This window comes from Dipodomys merriami, unplaced genomic scaffold (assembly GCF_024711535.1).
Source record: "Dipodomys merriami isolate MVZ:Mamm:240054 unplaced genomic scaffold, mDipMer1.0.p SCAF_14, whole genome shotgun sequence".
NCBI classification, from domain to species: Eukaryota; Metazoa; Chordata; class Mammalia; order Rodentia; family Heteromyidae; genus Dipodomys; species Dipodomys merriami.
The window spans coordinates 26264422-26289334 of NW_027202715.1; the positions used below are offsets into that span (position 1 = coordinate 26264422).

At 39.1% G+C, this 24913-nt stretch overlaps 1 protein-coding gene across 6 annotated transcripts in view; it reads left to right on the top strand.

The window, feature by feature from the left end:
* Ank3 (ankyrin 3) overlaps positions 1-16622 on the top strand; it is a 557851-nt gene extending 541229 nt beyond the window's left edge. For 4 of the 6 annotated variants that reach the window (XM_070021048.1, XM_070021049.1, XM_070021050.1 and 1 more), the window contains 2 exons: positions 6820-6897; positions 15182-16622. In XM_070021048.1, the coding sequence (XP_069877149.1) occupies positions 6820-6888 (69 nt within the window). In that variant the 3' untranslated portion in view covers positions 6889-6897; positions 15182-16622. Of the gene's footprint in view, positions 1-5217; positions 5302-5435; positions 5493-6819; positions 6898-15181 lie in introns of all 6 variants that reach the window. The other 2 variants (XM_070021046.1, XM_070021047.1) reach the window with 1 other exon arrangement.
* Positions 16623-24913: the final 8291 nt, after the last annotated feature.

Here is a 24913-nt window from a genome sequence, read left to right on the forward strand (position 1 = left end):
CTTTATATATGACAGAGAAACCAAAAGCTAAAGACTACCTGTAATGATCATTAGAAGTTATAAGTATAGCAAAGAAACTTTAGGTTGCTTATCTGGGACTCTTTTCCAGTCAATATTTTTCTGTTTAGACTTTTGGAGCAGGTAGAATCACATTTCCGGTGTTTTTCTCCTAACTCCATATGTTGATGTCTTTCTATCCTCACTCTAGATGTCAAAGTTCAAGGACTACATTAGAATATAATCAGTATGAGAAATAACATGGGAATGTTAAGATCTAAGAGGTCAGGAGACCAAAATTCTATTTCCTAGATGACAAAGCTGAAGCTTAGAAGTGAATTGACTTAAAAATCTCCGAGCTGAGCAACAGCAGTTCTGGGATCAGAACCTACTTAATACCTTGATCCTCTCCTGAAAGCTTTGCCCCACAACACTATGTTCCTATTGAAAACTGATGAAAAGGGAAACAGAGTACCTCCTGCAAGACTGAATTGTACATTTGGTCATGCAAGCCTTACCAGTGGCACAGGAGAGGGTGGCACTAGGCCTCATGGTGGAAAAACTAGTTGATGAGGCTGAAATGCTAAAAATTTGACCTATCTCATGGCTATTGTCCAACCGTGGGCATAGTTACACCATTTATCTTAGTAATCTCTCTAGCACTAGTATCTCAGTGCTAAAAAAAACTTTGGGTTATTCTGTCACTTCGAGAGCTAGCTTTAGCTGGAAAGCATCTCTGCAGAGAAACAATTCTGTTGCCACAGTCTGGGCAAATCTCAGCATTCAGTTTATATAATAAATAAGGTGACAGTACAATTTTATGGCTTTCTCATTGACTTTTTATGAGGTGCTTAATTTTTTAACATAACATTTTCAAATTTCTGGAATAAGTTAAAAGTTCCACGGTGAATGGGAGAATATGCAAAACTTCACTAGCATATTTGTTTATTTGTATATAGTTGGAGTAACACCACAGTTTCAAAAGCTTAGAAGCAACTTAAATTATTAATTTGTGAGTTAATTTACCTTGTTTGCTTACCATATGCAGTTATTTCAAAGGTAAAACCCTGCATTGAACTCATAGCCAAACTACTGTGATGTTTGGTTAATATTCAAATAACTGATTTTTTCAAGTTTTGATGATTTTTTTCCTAGCTTGTAGTTAAGTGTTAACACATTTTCCCCAAATCACACAATTTAGAAGTCTATTAATTTCTGTATAACTATTTCATCTCCCAAAACAACGCTTTCTACAAACTTCAGGCTATTTTTACATACACATGTACTCCTAAGTGTGTACACACACACACACAGACACACACACACACACTCACTCAGGTCCTCACATAATGAGTTTCTTACTAACTTGCTTTTTCCAAATATATCACATCTTTGTTTGTTTGTTTTTGGTCATGGGGCCTGAACTCTAGGCCTGGGCATTGTCCCTCAGCTCTTCATCTCAAGGCTAGAGCTCTACCACTTGAGCAACAGTGCCACTTCTAGCTTTTTCTGTTTATGTGGTTCTGAGGAATTGAACCCAGGGCCTCATGCATGCCAGGCAAGCACTCTACCACTGAGCTACCTTCCCAGCCCTCACATCTGATTTTGAAAAGTCAAAGTTTTAATGTGAGCAATAATATCATGAGTCTATGATTCAAGAAGACCACCATTAAGGAAATCACATGCATGCTTAGTATGCACAGAGTTCAGCACTGCATTATGGAAGTTTGGTTCACTTTTTCCTGTACCACCACTCCATTTCCTCTAAAGACAAACTGCCTTTCAACACATCATTCTTAACCTTTACCTTGCATTTAGGACATCTTTTGCTATTTAGGAGTCAAGTTTCACAAACTTAAATGTGAACACTCAGCAGATCACACAATGATTTAAACACAAATGAAAACATGGGACTAACCTTTTCTATAGCAACTGAGTTGTATAATGCAAGTGCAGTAATTTTTTTTTGGCCGGGGGTGGGGGGTCAGTTGTGGGGCTTGAACTCTGTCCCTAAACTCTTCAGCTCAAGGCAAGTGCTCCACCACAGCACCACTTATGGTTTTCTGGTGGTTAATTGGAGATAAGAGTCTCATGGACTTTCCTGTCTGAGTTGGCTTTGAACCGTGATCCCCAGATCTCAGCCTCCTGAGTAGCTAGGATTACAGGTGTGAGCCACTGGCGCCCTGCTAAGTGCAGGAATTTTTTTTTTAATAATTTTTAAGTTTTAAAATTTTACTACCCTTGGTCAAAACTGCATGTAATTAAATCAATGGGTAAGTTAGGCTTACATCAAAGCAAACTGATAAATTTCACATTGGTAATTAGGACAGAAAAGTAAAAACAAAGTGCAATGCTTCTATGACCAGAAATTACCCCCAGGCCTTCTACTGAAAGGTTTTCCCCATAATACCATATGCTGAAATTGGTGTGGGTGATGCTAACAAGACTGGGGGCTAAAAGTACAAGCTGCTATCAAGAACTTTAAAAGTCAGAGATTATTTTTGTCATTAAAGAGAGGTCCGAGAGGTCCCTCCCTGGTAATATTTGTTCTCTAATATATCTGACAGAATTAAAATGCATGAATTTGTAAAAGACATTTAATGAAGCTTTACTATCTTCCCTATCTAATCCACTCCCTCAAAGTGGTGAACTCTACACAATCAATGTGTTGATTATGTAGATTATTTCCATGATCAATATATTATTGCTTTAATAAGACTACAGAAAATAGAAGTAAAACAATACAAAATGCAATGCTTCTGTGAACAGAAACTAATTAAAGCAATAATAAGTTATAGCTAGGCACCTGTGGCTCACACTTATAACCCTAGCATCTCAGAAGGCTGAGATCTAAGGATCATGGTTTGAATCTAGCCCAGGCAGAAAAGTCCATGAGACTCTTACCTCCTATTAAGCACCCCAAAAGCCAGAAGTAAAGCTGTAGCTCAAGAGGGTAGAGCAATAGCTTTGAGTACAAAAAACTCAGGGACTGCACCCTAAGTTCAAGCCAGCCCAAGGGCCAGCACAAATCAATAAATAAAGCCATAATAAATTATAGTAGTCATTTAAAATAAGGAAATGCACCTTTACTTTTACTTGTACAAGAGTAATGAGTTTTCACTAATGCAAACAAAAGTGCTTATATACCATATTAGTTACCAACAACCAATATGGCTTGTTATTTGTAAGTCAGACTTTGCTTTTTTTAAAACTGTTCAACTAAATCAGTGTAGTTGTGCTTATTCACTATGCTTATAAATACGCCTACTTCCTATTTCTTTCAGAGATTATCCAACTTAAAATTTCATTAGCATCTTTCCACAAAAGGATTTTTTCTCATAACATGTACTAGGACTCTATCTAGATTCTACTGAGATCCTTTGTAAGAGTTCAAATGTAGTTAATTCTTTCATGTTTACACTATGGTAAAAGCTTTCATGACATTTTATTGGTGCTTTTTCTATCGTTATCTCCCAAATGTATAAAAGCTAGCATAAGGCTTATAAATAATACTCCATAAAGCACATGTGCAGACTTTAGTGCATTTAAACATGAGGTCATCTTTATTTTGTCTTCCCTTAATTATAAAAATACTCATAAGGAGGATTAAAGATGAACTAAACATTTAAAACAAGAACAATTTTTCCACATATGTCTCACAGTGAGGTGAAAGAAGTCATGGCTCATGCTTATGACATATTCATCCACAATCTTAATAAATACAAAGTCACTTTGTAATAACAAACTGATATAGGCCATCACGGTGTTCTCATAATTGACTGTTACCAAATTATTAAAATCATTATCTCATCATCAGTAACAGCTGTTTTGTCATCTGACACTTTTCCCAAAAAACAAACACATGGTAGCATCTCTAGTTCACTCTTTCAATAAGGAATTTGACTTAACAGGCCAGCAAGTCCCTGGATTACAAGTTCTCACTTAAGAGATTTATCTTTGTTTCTCAAAACAGTACATGGCCAAATCTGAAGCTGAACATGAGTGAAGACAGTAGAGAAATAGTCCTATTTTTACTTTCAGAGTGGCTTGTCATATTGATCGAGCTAATGAAGAAATCTTGATCTAACTCAATTCACCAGTGCTTATGAGCAGGACAACATGAGCCTACCCTGAAGAATTATTTCTTTTTTAACTTACCAGAGGAAGTCTTTTGGCCAACAGTTTCCCCTTCAAAACAGTTACTAACTGAAAGATGTGAGCTTCCATTTCTTTGCTAGTAGTTGTATCCCCTACCCTTTGGTCTATGGCAATGTCCAATCATCACATAGACCCTTTCACTTTACCATATTACTTAAAAACTATGAACACAGTTTTTTCACTTAAGACCTATGAAATCCCCAGTCTTCTCTGTACTCCGGACATTTTTCACTGTCTTCCATTAAAAAATTGTATGTATAATATATAGTATATTATATATTAAATATGTTTTATTATATAATATATAATTATGTAATAATTATATACCCTTATAATATGTACCCTTTGTATGTGAGTTCTTACTTTTATTTTCTTTTTTGTTGGTTATAGGGCTTGAACTCAGGGCCTGGGTACTGTCCCTGAGCCTCTTTGTGCTCAAGACTAGTGCTCTACCACTCTGAGCTACAGCACCACTTCTGGTTTTTGAGTGGTTTATTGGAGATAAGTGCCTCATGGCACTTCTGCTTGGTCTGGCTTCAAATCATATCCTCGGATCTTAGCCTCATGAGTAGCTAGGATTATAGGCATGAGCCATTGTGAATTTTCAAATGAAACAGTAAGGTTGATAAATACCATGCTTCAATTAAGGTATTGTCTTAAATTAGACAAAACTCAAGCTATAAAATCTCTAGAGATATAGTCTAATGGAGAAATACTGTGCTCAGATTCAGATGGTTTAATCAGAGCTTAAGTCATTGGCTAAGGTTTTGTTGTTGATCTGGGTGATTACATTCTATAATTATATAATTGAGAATTCTCCCTTTTTGGAACTTGTTGCAATCTCTCATTCTTATCCATGCTTGAAGTTTAATGCTTGAAGGTTGTTAAGTGTTAACTAACCACAGTTAACTTGGTCAGCCTTTTTTCCTCCATGCTGGAAAGAGAAGCAAGTAGAATTTGCTGCTGTTTTTTCTCAACGTCTAGAGCATGTGTGTGGAGTTCATTGTGCTGCCAAAGTTTCTTTATTCAATATACTGTTAACCTCTATGCCACATCCCTTAGGGAGAGGAAGCGAAAACCATCCCTGGTGAATCTGTCACTGAAGAACAATTTACTGATGATGAAGGCAACCTCATCACCAGAAAAGTAATCCTCCTTGAGATTTCATGCTTCTCTTGGCATTTAATTTCCTGCATTAAAAACACTGCTATTTTTTCTGCTAGAGTGTCACCACCTCCTGAAACAGAAACATCTTTGCTTCTTTGTGTTGCTTCCTACAGATCACTCGGAAAGTAATAAGACGAATTGTCCCGCAAGAGAGAAAACAGGATGAAGTGGTAATGGAGAGGGATTGCCAAGGAGAAAGTAAAGGATAAAAGCTTGTGCATACCTAAAAAGCCCTGCTATCAGACTGGCATCTGCAGTGTGGCAGCTTCAAGCCCTCGCTGCTTTTGACGTGCATTTGATCAGGGTCAAAGAAAAAGACTTGCCTTTCTAGCATGCCTGAATGTTTACATATATATATATATATATATATATATATATATATATATATATATATATATCACATAGATAATACTGTCTTCAGGGGTTCACAGAGATCTGTGGATGATATAATGTTCTAGTTGGATAGACAAAAAGATAAAATAGAAACCTTTACCATTAACAAACTTCTTCTTGGGAGGGCCCAAATCCTACCCTGGGGTTGGCCTTAACTGGGTGTCTTACTGAGACACCTCCATTTGTGTGGAGGACAACACAAAGGATAAGATGTGAACATTAGGATAGCTAAAATTTAATTCACAATCCATACTTCCAAGTGATCACTTTCTCTTGACTGCGTATTCTGAAGGGAAATCTAAATTCCATCTTCACCTGAGGGGGTTCACACTTTAGGTTTCCCTATTTCCAGTTACACAGCCAAATTCATCTGAGTGGTACCATTCACCCAACAAATTTCAGGTTATCAAAGCATCTAGTTGTTTTTCTTTTCTGTTTCCCTAAGAAAAAAGGAAGCTGAAAATGTCCACGTACTAGATCAGAACATTAGAAAGACTACTTGTACATTTGTTTAAATAGGGTAAAAAAAAATAGGGTAAGAAAAAAAGACTCACTCTCAGATTAGTGTGTTCCTAGTGCTCTTGTTTTCTGCGAAATTAGTGTCTTCTTGAGTCTTGGTATAGGGAGTGTGGGTAATTCCACAAACTAAAGAAGACAAATAGTAGACCAGAAAAAGTTCCTTAAGTCAACAGTATTTCCTTGATACTTAGTTTTTGATTAGAGCTTTACTGAGACATTTCCAGTTCATAAATTACAACTAAATGCTAATTTTTAAATTGAGATTTGGTGCCTTTTAAGCTTAAGTGATGATTTCTTCTAGCTTAACTCCAGGAAATGGACAAGCTGCCTTTTTTTAAATCACTAATGGTTGAATTGTTGTGAAGTCCAGCCATTGTTATATTCATTTTGATGGTGTGTTCTTGCTTGCTTTGATGCTTATCTGTGTGGGTAAGCCAATTAGATTAGATGCATTGTTGGACATGAAGTGCCAATATGTTTCAAGAACAATTTCACTTACCCTAATCCAGCCTCCAGCAACCAGAATGGAAACTACTTTTAAAACTCTTCCACCACAAAATCTTAATATGCACATTCCTTTTAAAGCAGGGAGAAGTTTATAAGATGAAGACGAAGAAAGAAATCCGGCATGTGGAAAAGAAGAGCCACTCATAACAGTGAATGGTCAGTCAAGGAGCGCATGGTGTGCACATTCCACAAAAACGGGGCTGACGCTCCTGTGAAACCTAAATTTCCCTAAATAAGAAATTCAGATCTTCTCTTTTTCCTACAGAGTTCCAGCTTTGAAAACAATCCAATATGAACTTGTTTTCTTCCTGTGATTCTGGATGCAGATATATGCACATTAAAACCTGACTCTAGTTCAGTCTATAAACTCTCTCCTGGAAAATGAGGCAGAAGTTTGAATGCAAATGGTTGCTTGCAGAAGTCAATGTAAATAGTGATTTTTGAATCTCCTGCTGTCTTAAGAGTGAGGTCTCACTATGAAATACAGTAGCCATATACAATCTAACAGGAAGACTATTTAACAACAAATAATGCTTATAAATGCACTCGCATTTTCACACAACAGCATCTAAGAATCTATTCTCGATTGAAACACAGCATAAGTTCAGTGACTAAATCTCATACAGTAGCTGTATGTGGTTAAGCACGCCCATTATTCCAGGCCTCAGAAGGTTAAGACAGCATGGACCACAGAGACAGACTATCAGAAAACACAAGTGACTTAGAGAAGGCAATAATGGTTGAGCTGTTAAAAAGGAGTTGTAGATGCTAGCTTTGGTGGTGAGAATGGCTAAGCCAAGAGATCAACATGACTTGCTTTTTATTAACTGAAAATGGAAAAATTAAGAATGGCTTGAATGTGTCTATAATGAATCTACCTGTCTGTCTCTTTCTCTCTGTCTCACACACAGGGATCAACCTCAAATGAAAGCCATGACAAAGATGTACATCAATACTAAGCATGAGTTTGCTGTATTGAATCCATTTATTTAAGCAACTCAAGGCGGTAAATGAAGTGCAAGTAGAGGAGAGTTCAGTCAGCTTTAGTATGCCCAAATAAGCGTGGCAACTTGTGCAATCATATACTTAGATTCAAAGTGGGAAAGAAACACAAAGATCACTTAGGCCAGCGAAACCCTTTTTCTCCAGAAAAGTGTGTCTAATATCTAAGAGTGTGGCAACTTGTGCAATCATATACTTAGATTCAAAGTGGGAAAGAAACACAAAGATCACTTAGGCCAGCGAAACCCTTTTTCTCCAGGAAAGTGTGTCTAATATCTAAGAGTAATGACACAAAGAAATAGCTGTACTTCTAGGGTCCTGTAGAATGTATGCATATAAAAATAGCTTTAGAATTATACACATTCACCTTGTAGAGAAATACCAGTCAAAGGAGAAAGGGGTTGAAATACATTCATTTATATGAATGTAAAAGTAACTTCAGCCCAAAGCAAATGTAATATGTCCGTTGGAAAGAATAGTCATTTGACTGCAGGCCTAATTTTACCCCTCCAGGGTAGTGTTTGCCTTCCATAAAGGAACTTAGGAAATGAGTTCCAGAATACTACCCAGAACTCCAGAATATTGAATGAATGTTTTGGACAAAAAAATCAGTTTGTGGATATAGTGAATGGTGAATGTTTTATAATCCTGCTAACAAGGTTTAATATATATATGTATATATATATATATATATGTATGTATGTATGTATGTATATGTATATATAACATGGGATGGGAACGTGGCTTAGCAGTAGAGTGCTTGCCTAGCATGTATGAAGTCTTGGGTTTGATTCCTCAGTACCACATAAACAGAAAAGGCCAAAGTGGTGCTGTGGCTCAAGTGGTAGAGCACTAGCCTTGAGCACAGAGAAACTCAAGGACAGTGCCAGGACCTAAGTTCAAGCTCCACAACCAGCAAAATAATAAAAGAATAATAATTATATATATAATATATATGTATAAAACAGAACAAATAAGCTAAAGAAATGCTACCCAGTTTTATGGAGTTTTAGGTAGCAATATCAAAAATTTTATTATTTACCATTTTAGAACCAATTGACGTTTGAGCTATGTGAATTCTACCATTTTTTCTTTAATATAGAGTCATGGCTAATGTCTTTTTAACCATTTTTGTAAAGTCTATACTGGTTTACAGTTTACAATGTGTGTTCTTTTATTTAAGCCATCAAATAAGTTCGGGAATAGGCCAGGCCAATTTTGGTTGCAGTCTTACAGATAATGACACCAAGGCTCAAAGCAGCCACATGATGTGGTAAAGTTAGGCTGAATGCAAAATGATTAATGTCATCCAAACTCTAATGTAGTAGGAAGGCAGTAGTAGCAGGAGACAGTTTACTGTCTTGGAAATTATTCCCACATTGTAATCATCTCATATCAAAAAGACTCTTCTATGCCAGACTCTAGGCAAAACATTTACCTGATGGTAATTACCAAGACAGTACTATATGTTTTCTTTAGATAAAAGGAAACTTGGCTTAAAAGTAAGTGATGTACACAGAGTTCTGCTGAGGGGAAGCAAAAAATTTGAACTCATCTAGGGGCTGGGAAGGTGGCTCAGTGGTAGAGTGCTTGCCTTGCATGCATGAGGCCCTAGGTTCAATTCCTCAGCACAACATAAGCAGAAAAAGCTGGAAGTGGCACTGTGGTTCAAGTGGTAGAGCATTAGCCTTGAGCTGAAGAGCTAAGGGACAGTGCCCAGGCCCAGAGTTCAGGCCCATGACTGACAAAAAACAAAAACAAAAACAAAAAAAACCTGCGCCTAAGTTCTTTACTATTCAAATAGTATTTGGTAGTTATTAGAAACTCAAAAGCAAATTACAAATCTGACACATGTACAAAGGCAACCTATAGTAAATATCTTCCTATTCTACACTCATGCTGCCTTGTCCTCTTCTAAAAGAAAGAAAATAGGCTGGGAAGGTGGCTCAGTGGTAGAGTATGTGCCTTGCATACATGAGGCCCTGGGGTCAACTCAGCACCACATAAGCAGAAAAAGCTGGAAATGGCATTGTGGCTCAAGTGGTAGAATGTTAGCCTTGAGCTGAAGAGCTGAGGGACAATGCTTGGGCCCAGAGTTCAGGCCCCACAACCAACAACAACAACAAAAAGTCTTCATTTTTAAGATGAAGTTTTCTTTTTTTTTGGTCCAGTCGTGGGACCTGAACTCTGCGCCTGGGCGCTGTCCCTCAGCTCTTCAGCTCAAGGCTAGCACTCTACCACTTGAGCCACAGTGCCACTTCCGGCTTTCTTTTTGCTTATGTGGTGCTGAGGAATCGAACCCAGGGCCTCATGCATGCAAGGCAAGCGCTCTACCACTGAGCCACCTTCCCAGCCCCAGATGAAGTTTTCTTATAAAGTGAATTTTACTTCAAGTACTATTAAAAGATTGGATTAGTGAAGTGAAGGCAAGGGATCAGCCTCAGATGAAAGCCATGACAAAGGTATACATTAATCATGGCTGAATTCCACATTTCCCTTCAGAAAATGCTCATGACCTCACCCATTGCTAAAGAAGTCAATAGCACTGTGAACAGCAGTACTCCTTGCCAGGCCTGCACTTTCTTTGAGGCTGAATGTTTTATTCCATTTTTTTCAAATGTTTTGACCATCTCCCTGGCTCAGCGTGGAAGGGACGAGGTATACAATGGTGAATAAAATCTCCATAGGCACTGCCTTTCTAGATTTCCCAGGTCTATAACCAGGAAGGAAAGGAAATAAATATGGTTTAAGCACAGAGAATATAACGCCAGGAACCAATTGAAGTAATGTGAACACAATTAGACTTGGAAACAAAGTTTTCTAAAGTCATGACATATAAATTAAGATCTTATAGATGGCACCAAGTATGAAAACAATGGAGATGAGGACTATAATGGATACAGCATGTTTAAAGGCATTGAGGTAGGGAGAGGCCTACTGTACCTGAGGAAAGGGAAGATGAATACACCAGTGTCTTAGAAGATAGGGAAAGTAGGACATGCACAAGGTGATGTGAAAAATGTACCATCATTTACAGCCCTGTGGACCAGGAGTAAGGGTTATATTTCATTCCAAGAGGAGTCTGAAGCCTTTGTAGTGTCTTAAGGGAGAACCTCACCTGATCTTTTTTTCCCTTTTCTTCTGTTTTCCACTTCCTCCTCTTATCTCCTCTATGTATACAGTGGATGAGGCAATACAAGTTAAGGTGCCAGTTAGGAAGTCTGTGCTGTGGCCCAACCAAGCCATAATGATGGCTCGAGCCAGGATCTGTATCCTAGTGTTAGGAACTTGAAAGATTAGTAGCAGCACCTGATGGAGTAGCTTTGGGGTAAAGTGAAGTCTTGAGTCAGGAATGACTTCCAGGTTTGTGTTATAAGTAACTGGGTGATATAAAAAGGGGAAAAAGAATGGATTGTGAGAGTCAGACCATATAAGCCTTGAATTTAAAGCCCTATAGACTCATTGAATTTAGAGCACTCATGAGACATTTAAGTATTTTAGATAAGTATATAGTTTAAGGAAACATTAGGACCACACATATTTTTTTTAAAAAACACATGTTAGTAATTGAGACCACTTTGTACAACTACTTATAGTTTTTTTCAAGAAAAAAAATCATGGTAGCCATTACTAAAGATATGATTGAACACTACCGATGTCATTAACTAGGAAAAAAATTGAAGATAACAAAACCGGAGTTTGGAAAGGAGCCCTAAAGAGCACCTATTTTTTCAAAAAGTTTAAAAGGTCTCCCCTGATGTTCCTTTGTTTTGGCTTTTAGATTCTCCAATCTAAAATTGCCTACGTGTTCATTCTCTACTTTTTAGCATATTTGGTTTTATCTCAAAATATTAACCCAGGTGATATAATATCAGTGGGAGAGAGAAACTTTCCTCGGAGAGAATACAGATTAACTGACCATTGTATATTTATCAGTGGCCATGCACTTTTGCCTTCCTGTATCCTATTCAAATAAATTTATGCAGTACCCCAGTTAGGCAGTAGAGGGAACTATGTGGTTTAGGAAATTACTCCAAGTCTCTACCACTCATTTGAGGAAACTCTTGCCTACTATAACTCCACAGTCTAGTCCAAGAGGCAAATGAGATCAGAAGTAATAAAAATCAAAAAACAGAACTTTTCCTATCAGATTTGTAACTTCAAATATTTTTCAATCATGGCTCACTAGCAAAGAAGAGGCTCAGAAAACCCCTTGTGTCTTAGTTGAGAACAAATCTATTCTGACTTGGAAACAATTTCTAAGCTACATTTTATTATAGTTACATAGAATTACTGTTTTTGAAAATGTTTTTAATCCCCCTGACTCCTGTAATTAAGACAGGAGAGTGAAAAGGAAGGAAAAGAAGAGGGAAATTGGGTAGGAAGAGAAAGGCAGAATTAGAGCAAATGCTTCTCTCTGCCCATTGTGGGCTGTGGGAAGGCCATCAGAAAGGCTTTCCTCGAGTGCTACTCAGCAACATGGCCCAGATGAGTAAGAGGATACATGGAAGGGTAAATTGGCTTCATTAGGAGAACAGAAACAACCTTGAGACATAAAGAAGGATGAGAGACATGATTTTAAAGACGGAAAGTGTAACTGGTCACAAATTAAGGACCAAGAAAAAAAGTTGGAAGGCGATATGGAGTTGCTAAGGGGTACACAGTCTAGATCCTCAAAGTCAGGCTCACAAAACTGGACCAGTCAGATCCACATAGCCTAGTCTAGAATCTTCAGAATTTACGATGAACGAATTCACATTTGAAGGTCATCTTAGGTGACCTGTACACATTACACTTGGAGATGCACCCCTCTAACACTGACTGTCACATTTTTTTTAATTGTATTTTATTTTATTTGAGAACATACTGTACAGAGGGACTACAATTACATGGGCAGGATAATGCATACATTTCTTACCAAGCATTGCAGCCTCCTCCTCTGTTTACCCTTCACTTCCCTTCCCCGCCTCCCCCCTCCCCCCACCCAATTTTACCCCCCTCCCCCCCATACACAGACATTGTAAAGCTGGTTTTGACATGACATTTTGTACTTCTCATTGTTGCAACAGGTCCACCTGAATCCTTAAACGACTTGTTTGTCCCCATCTCCTCCACATGTTATACTGACATCAAATATAGTGAAAGCAGGGGTTACACTGTGGGGGAGGGACATACAAAGCAACAAAGAAATAATCTTATAAATGCGTTAGAAACACATGCATGAAAGAAACGAAAACATTAAAATACATATTTAAGGGTTCATTTTCCTAACATCACATTATCTGACCTTTTCCGCTTGACTCATACATATAGTAGATATTGCAAATAAGGGAAACCATGGGACCTATGCTTCTTTGGGCCTGGCTTACTTCACTTAATATAATTTTTTCCAAACCTTTCCATTTCCTAACAAATGGGGAAATGTCATTCTTTCTGATGGAGGCATAGAATTCCATTGTGTCACATTTTTTTTTAAATAACAGGCTCTATCCCAAGTAATTCTGGAGAAGTCACTATGGGATGTGAGCTGAGACTTTTCTTTTTTTAAATTGGTGTCTATTAATAAAGCATTTTGGCCAACAGATGGCCCTCTTGTACCCATGTTGTTAGGACCCACACGGATTGAGAACAAGAGACTTCTAAAGGGTAATTGACCTCTGCTGTTTTGAAGACAAAATACACCCATTATTACCCAAAACATACCCCATAGTTAACAGCATTTTAAAAAAATTCTACCAACTACTATAGCTAGAAAGGCAACATTTGCTTGTGTTGAGAAGCACTGTGTTTCTTACTGCACAATTCAACCAGGAAAAAGCTGGATTGAGTTTTAGAAGTGTTAAAAATAAAAGTTGACCTGCGTGAACTTACCCAGGGTCATAGTAACCTCAAAAATATATAAATTTACTAAAAATTATCAAACTATATATTTGTAATATTTTAGATGTGGCTTATAAATTGCACAGTAATTAAGGTATAAAGTTTAAATATGGGGGCCCCCACAGGGAATAGGGCTTAACTAGAGAAAACTGCTGAGTATTCTCCCTAAGAAAAAGAGGGAAGACTCCGGTGACATTATCACTGAGCTGTATAAGCAGCCTGGTGCCTGGAAGATTAGAGTTCAGTGGTAGAAACAGACGTGTGGAAATCCCGATCTTCCTGGGAATTGCCCACCTTCTGTAATACGATCTGCCCAAATGAGTCACTTTCCTTCTCTAGAAGCCTTGCAGAGTCCTGGGAGGAAGGGACGAGATCATCCAAGAAGGAATGGATACTTTGGTGTTTTTTGGCTCCAAGCTTTAGTGACCTGAGACATGAAGGTCAATTGCACTTTGGAACAAAAAAAAAGGAAGCCAAAGCTCCTAGTGAGGAGACAGAAGTCGTCTTATTCTAACTAGCCAATCCACCTAAAAAGAGAGACACTTGTCTGGGGAAATAAACCACCTCAAGGTGGGTAGAAACACACTTAAGGCCCCCACAGAAGCAGAATTGTAAAGGTTCTCTTGGATTAGTTTTAATGGAAATGGTGGGGGGAGGGGGGCGGATTGTTTTGTTTCCTAAAACCATTCTTGCCTTAACTTGTGATTTCTGTTAGAGGTCTTCAGCAAGCATTCAAGTTTGTCAGTGTTTCACACTGGTGAAGGAGGAAACACTCAATATTGAAAGAACTTTGTTTTAGGAAGGTTCATTGTAAGATTGGTAGTGTACAAAAGTATGAAATGCTCTGCTGAAGGTTGATTTATTTTGACAGATTAAGCTGACTATAATACACTGATGCCTTATACAGATATCATCCAGTAGGACAAGGACATTTTTAGCAGAGAATTAATGCAAAAGCTCAAATAAAATTCATTTATTTCATAGACTTCAAGCAAGGAAAGGGACAGTATTAATTATAACAGTAGAAGTTTGCCCTTAATTTTAACTTGCATGAAGAAAAACAATGAAGTTTTTAGCCTTTTTCAAAGATCAATTGGCCTTTCATACGAGGGGACTTCAGCAATGCTGAGATGCAGGATCCTAACTCTGTACGCTGTACACTCATTGCTGGAAAGCCCCACCTGATCTGTTGGGTGGTGATACTGATGGTCATCTCTCAGCAAAATCATTTCATAAATGATAAAGACAGGCCCTAAGGACTGCAAAATGGCATGTGAGAGCTTCCAAGACAAAACCAAGCAACTGTCTTTCCAAATCAGTCTCTAAAACCATAAAACAGTAAAGTTTTATGAAGGTCTTGATAAGGTCATGCCTTGCAAGAACATTCCAGTATACCCTAGAACCTGGTCCACTGAGGTATTCAGCAGCGCCAAGATTTCCTGTTGAATAGCAAGGAAGGCTAAGATCTCTGCAGGCAGGGGAGGGAAGAGAGAAAGGGAGAAAAAGAAAACCAAGGTTAAGAAATCCAACTCACTACCTACTGTCTCTCTTTCCACAGGAGCATGTGTATTTACTGCCAGTATTGAAAATTTAACAGAAGAAATATCAGCAGGAAGTAAAATAATTTATGAAGAAGGGGGTGTGTGTTTGCTGCTTCCACACATTAATGGCATGATTTTTTTAATGCAAAAAGAAAAAGAAACCCACTCACCTTTTAATTTAGCATGAGCCAATTTACAGAGCATGGAAATTCACTTTCATTTCCGGGATTGGCGCGTGTGCAATGAGCAATGCAGTGTACATACAAGAAGCCATGCTGTTAACAGTTTCTCTCAAGTAATTTGGTGTCATTTACAAAAAGGAAGAAATTCCTGCCGCCAGAGGGACAGAAGGAGATGAGATGATCAAAATACTGAGAAACACTAAAATTACTGAATCCACAACAGCTCGCCTTATTTTTCTTGGACCCAAACTGTCAGGGTATAAACACTATTTGTTTCTTTTTTAAAACATCGATAGTTTTGCTGTAAATAACAACACTGTATAAATTCTAACAGAAAAAAAAATAGAATAAATGTTGATAAGGCACTGCCTCTTAGAACACAAACAGAATATTACAAATGCATTTAACATTAATAGGGGCTCAAGTGACTTCACCCTAGAAGAGGAGGGAGGGGACTCTGGGGGTGGGGGGAACTCTTCACTGATTCTTGTATATTCGCAATTATAATGTTTGTATATGCAAAACTGCTAGCTTGATTTTAAAAAGAAAAAGCAAATCTTTAAAAATCTGCTGCAAATTTAAATAATTCCCCAGATGAGGAATTCTGTAGTTCTGTGAAAAAAAATTTTTCTTCAGAATATTAATATTTTGATGCATGTGTATCACCTTATTTTGATTAAATCTTTTTCCAATTTTGCAAACACTACAGTATACTGCAACACAGAAGATTTTATCTGTAAACACAAAGCCCTTCATCTAATATTTGTTGCTATTGCCAATTTTTCAATGAAATGACCTAAAAATTAAAAAAAAAAATCACCTATACAGTAGTTGCTTTCGGGGGTGGGGGGAGGCTGTTAGTGCTTAAAAGGGGGATAATGCTTGCCGCTATAGAGGTGGATGGTGCTCCTAAGAGGCCCCAGTTGGGGGTATTTAAAATGAACTGAACAGAAATCCTTAGCTAGTAGAATGGCAGCTCGCTGTAAAATTATTCCTGTATTGTGTACTGGCTATAAGATGTAGTCACCTTTCAGTAAGCCAATCATTTGTAACCATTCTAGCAGTGTCATATTAGGTTAATAAGGCTGCTACTGTGTTTTCAAGGGCATTTTTATTTGGGTTTTGGGTGAAATTCTTTCCTTTGTTGATTATATTCACATAAAAATCAACCTTCATGGACACATAGATTCTAATGACATATGTATGAAAAACCAGACACTGGATGACCTAGTCAATTATTTAAGCATATAATAAATTGTGTTAAACTCTTCACTGACCTGTGCTCTACAGTGTTCTTGTGTTCTCTGTCGAAAGGCAGCTGAGTTCATCATCTGAGTTCCTGGCCCCACCAATCTACCCACTAGTCCCATTGGTGTCTCTGTAGTTGCTGAAGAGACAGTTCCTAACATTCAATTCTACCCTGAAAACTCCCAGCTTGTATAAGTTTTGTGCATCTTTGGAAGGTGCCAGCAACTGACATCTTATTTTTATCCACATCTGTTTAAGCTGCTCCCCGCCCCCACCCCCTGCAAAAATAAGGAAATTGGGGTTCTCATAGCCACTGTGTCAAGTAGTTACAAACCAGCACTCCCAAGAGGACTCTAGCCTGTAATGACTTTTAGCCCCCACCCCCCCCAAACACTGGTTTGGGTTTTTTTTAATTGGTATTTGTTGTTAGTTCTTACAAGTTGGGAGCTTTCACAAATTTCTAACTTTTGAAAAGATCTGGCAACAATGAGCCAAGTTGTCCCTGTCCGCTAGCCAGGTGTGTGGTCTTAAAATGTACCATAGTCCATTTCTTATCTTTGTGGATCCTGACTAGCCCAGTAGGCACTGGATTTAGAGACCCAATCACTATGTGATTTTAAGTTCTACAGTAGCAGATGTGATGACTTTTTTTTTTTTAACTTTTATTCTAGCCCAGAGCCTGGCATAGAAATAATGATCATTAGTAATCATTATCATCCTTGAAGTTGGAGTGCCCACTATACATCCTGTCTCTTCTAAGTACATTCCACCTCTTAGCTCATCTTCAAAATCACAAGGATGAAATAAATACTGTCTTTGGCAGTAATCGTCCTCAGATAAAATGAGTGCTTGGAGCCTTTCAGCATTGTCATATTGCCTGTCCATTAAAGATTGCCAAATGGGACAAATTCATCCCACACTAGATTAAATATCAATGCAGAAGACAACTATCAAGAACCTATTTTGCATAAAGAACGGAACTAGACAGCCTTTTCAGGGTGTGCCAAAGAAATAAAACACACTTCCACATCTGCACCAAAATCATGTTATGACAGGCAAACTGACATCACTGAAAGTTGTGTCTAGCCTCTGTGAAACCACAAAGGCTCACATCTATAATCCTAGCCACTCAGGAAACTGATGTCCAGATGGCTGAAGATTTAAGGCCCATAGGAGAGATTCTATTTCCCACTAACCAGCAAAAACCAGGCTGGAGTTATGGCTCAAGTGATAGAGCACCGGTTGAGTGAGGCCCTGAGTTCAAACTCTGGTACTAGCAAAAAGTAAAAAATGATGGCTCAGAATACAGGTGTTCTAACTTCCCACCTAAGAATTCTGAATTTCTGACTCAGTCCTTAACAGAGGTGGCTACCCTTAATGAGAAAGTTAATGATATACACTTGTCTTGGTGTTCAATGGTTTTGTTGATGTGCCTGGAAATCTGACTTTAGAGATAAGTGATGGATAAGCTTCAGATTAAACAGAAGTTCATAAATTTACTCAGGAGTATAATATGCAAATACGATCGGATTTTTTTATGTGTATATATGGATGGGACAGGACAAATGTTCCATGTGCCTAATGGAGTCAACCAGCCAGCTTATGAAAATGTATTTTACGTTTTTCTTTCACATTGCTGTTTAAAAAATGAACTGTGAATGATAAATTCCTGATATTTACTGTTTTTTCTCCATTTTATATTCCTATCTACCAAGCTCTAAGATTGTTCAATGAAAAGGTATTCTTACTATATTGCCAAATGCCGGCTATACACTGCAGGATGATGTAATCTCTTCTAGAAGGGACCTGCTCCACTCCACACCTAAGCAGCCAGCCTCTTTCCTCTGTAAATAAGGACTGCCTTGGCATCCTGATGTTATACCATGTTCATTCCAGTATCATCTCGGGTTCCATAAAGATGGACATTTCTCTCCAAATAAACAAAGAAAAAAGTTGTGAGCTTGCCTTCATTATTATGGGCACCAGCACAAATCTAGCTATACAACGGGGTATATGGGAAGCACAGAAGTTTGTACTTTTTCAGAAGAACCCAGCCCTGTGTATCCTGGATGAAACCAGCAATCAAACACAGATGTCTTCATCTGGGTATTAGTAGTCTTGATAGGTTGATGTGGCCCTAACCTATTAAAAGATGTGTCATTTCCTAATCCTGATAATGCTTCTTTGTCATACACTGATGACTGAGATTTAAGCTTAGACTTTTAAAAAAGTTCTTTTAATAGGAGATTCAAAGGGAAGTGTATCATTTGCCTGATTAACTATTTAGCAAAACAAAGTATGAGTGGGTCCTGACACACATCTTTGGTAATAAGTCTTTTAGCTTTCCCTTTCATAGAACTAAAAGCTATAGTTCCAAACAGAAAATGAAATGTAGCTCATTTGCTGACAGCTGTGTACCAGTATGTGAACACTTTGGGAACACATTCTTGATCCATTGGTGCTTCCTGAATTAGGACTGAAGTTCCCTAGGGATGTACTTAGACCCCCCTCCCCACCAATGCCAGAGGAGTTCCATAGCAGAATGGAGACAAATATGCTCAAAGGAGTCCAAAGGCAGTGAGAAGCACTGTGCTGTGGCAGAAGCAAAGAACTTCCAGGGTCTTTCTTCTAGAAATGTATTTTTCTCTTCTGCCACCTAACTCAAGCAATGGCATAATTCTGATAGCAGGATGGGATGCCGACATGCCAGACATGTTCAGAAGACTTCTATGTGCTACTCCATCAGTTCCTCACATTAGAATGTACAGGCCTGGCAGCCTGGACATTGTTTTGTTCTCTGCAAATGTCCACAGCAAGGGGGCAAGAAATAGTATTGGGAAATACCACACTGGTGTACGATTGTCTTCACAGGCTCAACCAACTTGGAAATAAAAGAAATACATAGCTCTTGATCCCTGTAACATTCAACAAGGACTAACTTGTGTCACCATCTTCCACGGTCTCGCTAGTTATATGATCCCCTTGTCTGCCAAAAATTCTAAATAATTGGGTTGGAGTGTATTGATTCCTTATGACCAACAACTCCAGTTTACATGGACAATCTTACATGGCCATAAGCTATAGCTGTCATTCCAATCAGTGACCAACTGAGAAGCCTCTATCTTGAATCCTCCTCTCATAATGTCAGATGCCTCCACCTTGGCATTGCTAAGTGCTTGCTGGGTTGCTAAAGACCAGAGGGGCCAGAAATTATATCCTAGAGTCACATGGGCCATCTCTGAAAGAGCTGTTTTTGTTTGGATCATAGAAAATTTGTTAGCAATGATGAGCACTGTTTTAAACAAATCAGATTTATTACATGAAAATTTGGGTTTTGAGTTTCCCATAAAATCTGAATATATAACAATACCATTTCTGCTTTTGCCTGTGCTGGTACTGGGGCTTTTTGCTCTAGTACGATATTCTACCACTTGAGCCACATCTCTGCTTTTTTGAGATGTTGCTGGGTAACTGAAGATTTCATGGACTTTTCCACCCAGGCTGGCTTGAAACCATGATCCTTAGATCTCAGCCTTCTGAGTAATGAGGATTACAGACATGAGCTACCAATACCCAGCTGAAATTCCTACCTAATATGAAGCTGCATATGCCCCTTTGGCACACAGGTATATGCTTTATGTGATCTTGCTCTCCTTATTCCCTCTAACTCTACTTTTTAAAATTCATTTATATTCTCAGTCTCTGATACGGTTGAAGAAAAGGGAAGACATCAAATTGATACCATCCTGCTTAATTTTTTTTTTTTGACAAGCCAAGCATCTGCCTTGTTCTCTTTCTCCCTCCCTCCTTCTCTCCCCCTCTTTTTCCCCCCAGTCCCAGAGCTTGAACTCAGGGCCTGGGTGCTATCCTAGAGCTGCTTTTGCTCAAGGCTAGGTGCTCTACTACTTAAGCCACAGTTCCACTTCTGACTTTTTTGGGTAGTTTATTGGAGATAAAAGTATCTCGGGCTTTCCTGTCTGGGCTGACTTTGAACCACAATCCTCAGATCTTAGCCTCCTGAATAGGAAGATAACAGGCTTGAGCCACTGGGGCTGGCTACCTGTCCCTCTTTCAGTGGCAGTAGCGGGATGGAATAAAGGAGCAAGGAACTGAGAAGGATGGATCATTTGGTCTTCCAATCCCATTCGTTCCTCCATTTGATTCCCCAGCATGTTTGGTGTCTTCTATTGTTCAAATACTTCCTTTGACATAGGATTCATCAGCCCATTGCCCATTTGCAAACTGGAGGGGAATGCTATAGTGCTCACTCAGGAACCCTACATCTCAGGCTTCTTAGGAGACAAAACTCCAGCATGATTCGTGGAAACAAAGCCACTGCTTACTGACATAAAACACTTACTGAGCCTGCTGGAGAACTGGGGAGCTTGAGGCAGTGTGGGATGGAGAGGAGCCACTGCGTAGCCGCCCCGTGTGGCTAATGCACTTCCATGCTGGATTTGCTCAGCAGTACAAAGTAGAACTCAAAAAATAATAATAATAATTCAAAAGAATGCTTTCCACTACTTCTGAAGTATTTAACAAGAATCAAGTTCATCTGACTTCCTGAGATTCTGGATTGAGGTGAAAGCAGTTGAAACTTTGAACTCATGTGCAATGGTCTTCCTTAAATCCCACATGATTTGACCTCTTCACAGAGCCTTCCATGCGGATTCGAAGGAACTCTGGCAACTCAGATAAGCCAAATTAATCCTCCCCAATGCAATAATTTTTTAAAATATTTTTCTTCTTCAAGAATGTGGGCTGTATCTCTCACTGCCCAAGAGCAAAGCTGGGTCCACAGAAGCTACATAATAAATATTCTGCTTCCAATGCCATCATTTGTTTGTTCTCTATGATAAAGCCTCACCAAACTGCAGCTACACTTGCATGCATAGTATGTTTCAATGGCCATTCAGTCTGGGTTCACACTTCACCCACTGGCAGGCAGCACATGTGTGCAGTGAATAGTTAATGCTGTCACAGTTAACATGCCTCTCCCAGGTAAAGCCTGACACAAGAAGCTAAACTGGGCTGGGAAGATGGCTCAGTGGTAGAGCGCTTGCCTTGCATGCATGAGGCCCTGGGTTCTATGCCTCAGCACCACATAAGCAAAAAGAAAAAAGCCGGAAGTGGCGCTGGGGCTCAAGTGGTAGAGCACTAGCCTTGAGCTGAAGAGCTGAGGGACAGCGCCCAGGCCCAGAGTTCAGGCCCACGACTGGACCCAAAAAAAAAAAAAAAAAAGAAGCTAAAACTATCTTGAGCCCAAAAAACTGTAATTCACTCAAGAACATATAGCTCTCAAAAGGAATTATAAACTAACTAAATATAGCTGTAACAACTATAACATAGCAAGCTTTAGAGACTCTCCCCTGCTTCTGGCTATGATAAAAGTAAATTCTGCCTAGTGCTGGTAGCTCATGCCTGTAATCCTAGCTACCTAGGAGGCTGAGATCTGAGGATCACAGTTCAAAGCCAGCCTGGGCAAGAAAGTCCATAAAACTCCTGTCTCAAATTAATCACCAGAAAACCAGATGTGGAGCTATGGCTCAAAGTGGTAGAGTACTAACTTTGAGCACACCCAGACCCCTAGTTCAAGCCCTATTACCAACAACAACTACAAAAAGTGAACTGTTCAATGGTCCTGGTAGATCCCATTCCTAACTATTCAGGAAGCTAGGAAATGAGACTCCTGGTTTGAAGCAGCTTAAGAAGACAAATTCAAGAGACTCATCTCTACTTAACTACCAAAAAGCTGAAAGTGGCTGGGCGCCAGTGGCTCATACCTGTAATCCTAGCTACTCAGGAGGCTGAGATCTGAGGATCATGGTTCAAAGCCAGTACAGGCAAGGAAAGTCTGTGAGACACTTATCTCCAATTAACCACTCAGAAAACCAGAAGTGGCACTGTGGCTCAAGTGGTAGAGCACTCCCCTTGAGCTGAAGAGCTGAGGGACAGCGCCCAGGCCCAGATTTCAAGCCTCAGGACCAAAAAAAAAGCTGAAAGTGGAGCTGTGACTCAAGTGATAAAACACCAGCCCTTTTTTTGGGGGGGAGGGGGATAAAGGACAGCACCCCAGGCCCTTAGTATCAATACAAAAGTATTTTTCAAGCCCCAGTATCAATACAAAAAAAAAAGGGGGAAATCTTCAGTTCCCCAGGTCACAAAGGTCACACACCCTCTTGGGCTTAACAATATCAAAGTGTTTTGAAAGAAAAAAATCCACATCCAATCGATTGCTACAGTAGCTTCTCACTCAGTCATCCACAGTAGCTATTTGGTCTTTATAATTTCTCAGTCATCCGTATGACTGAGGAGTATTAGGGGAGACGGTTGTCAGCACTTTCCTCTTAGTCTGTGCCCTTATAAACTAGCAACAGTAAAGAGAACTTCAGTCATATGACTCCAAACAAGAACAGGAATTGAATGGAGACTCCTTTAATCAGAATGATACAAAGCTCATCACTTTTGATAGTGTAAAAAATAAAATGTGGAACTATTTTATTTATGCTGATCCTGAGAAAAAGAGAATGGGTCAAGAAGTGGAAATAGAGAAATCTGCATAGAAAGAGAGCATATAGAGGGCACAGAAAGAGGCAGTGGTATAGGCCACCCCAGAGTAGAAAGATAAACCTCCTGTGTGTGAAGATAAACTACAGTGAGCCATACGTAGCAGATAGACCTTCACAAATCCTGCTCTCCCTGTGGGAGCATGGGAATTGAGTCCCCCTGGATCACCGAGCCCAATGTAACACCAGCCCTTTCTGGCCCTCCAGATTTTATGCATGACTATTCAGCCCAAAGTGAGACTGGCTTTCCACCAAGGCTAATTTTCAGATATTAAAGAAGAGGAAGATGAAGCTTCATGGACACACATGCTTTTGCGTGGCTTATCCCATGTTGTACTAGTAATATGACCTAGAGCAGTTTACTTGCTGCTTCTTCTGGCATATAGAAGGGATACTTTTAACAACCATAAATGGGGGAAAGGAGATCATCCATAGAAAGCACTTCAAAGAGAATCTGGCAGAGTAAGCACTCCATAAATGTAATCTGCTTTTTATTATTGTTGGTGGTGGTGGTGATGAAACTGTCTTACTGGGATTTTCCATCTTGCTGCCTGGTGAACAGGGATGCGGGAGGAAGGTTTGTGACATGGATGTTCATGCCCTAGGAGGTAATATGCTGCTACAGAGGCCAGGGGCCACCCACCCACTTTGTGAATGACTTTGTAAGCTTTGCCCCTATTTCCTTCCAGCCCTGCAGGCTTCAGCAGGGCTTCCTACACCCTCTCCTTTGGGCAAATGGATCTTCATACCTAACCAGGACACAAGTGAGTATCCTGCCTAATGACCACATTCCACCCCATCCTCTGCCATGTAGCCCTGTCCATCTCTAAAGTGAATCATCAACTTCTCAAGAGCAGGAAGGTCTTTCTCAACACAATCATCTCCGGCCTCATGCCTACTTCTCCAAATTCATTTAGAGTGCACTAAAAGTTGGAAGGGAGGAAAAAGGTTTTTGGTTTTGTTTTTAATTTTCAGAGGTATAAAATATGTGTCAACTCAGGCTGGGAAATGGGGATTGAGCCATGAGAAAGTTCTATCTGGAAGCTATTTTTTGAATTACACTAACAGCCTAAAATAAAAAGCTTTGGATTTTTTTTGCATGATTTTCCCATCTCTTCATCATCCAAAACTAAAAGGTTCAAAGTTTCCCAAGTCATAAATAAAAGAGATGACTCTGTAAAAAAAACCAGATGGAATGGAAGGCTATTCTTTCCAGGAAGAGATTGGATAGGAGCCCAAACCAAGGACATGCAGAGTTCCATGTATGTATGAGAAGCAATACCATTCAGAAGACCTGTGATTGCAAGTGGTAAAAGCAGGGTGAGGGATGTCTGTTCTCATGAGGACACTTGAAGACTATTGAAAGCAATAACCAAGAGGCAGAGCTGAGAATGGCAACCAGGCAGTTCATATGTGGAATTGATGTCAAATAATTTTTTCTGTTGCTTGTGTCTGTTTCACCACCTTTGAATGTGGTATTACTGACTACAGGAGCATCTTAGAAGCAGCACTCACTTGAGACACATGTAACTTTGCAAAGCAAGAACAAGTCTTTAAAATACTACATGGTATTGCTCTATCTCTTCAGCAATCATTCGAAGTCTGTTTGCTTTTCACCAAGCATTCATTTTATTAGCATGGCTAAGGAACTATTTTAGTGCCTTGTTATTTTCACTTCTTATTAGTACTTTATAATCCAAGAGGGGAAAAAAGATATTGTGTTCTAAAGACTTATTTTCTTCTAATTTCTCTA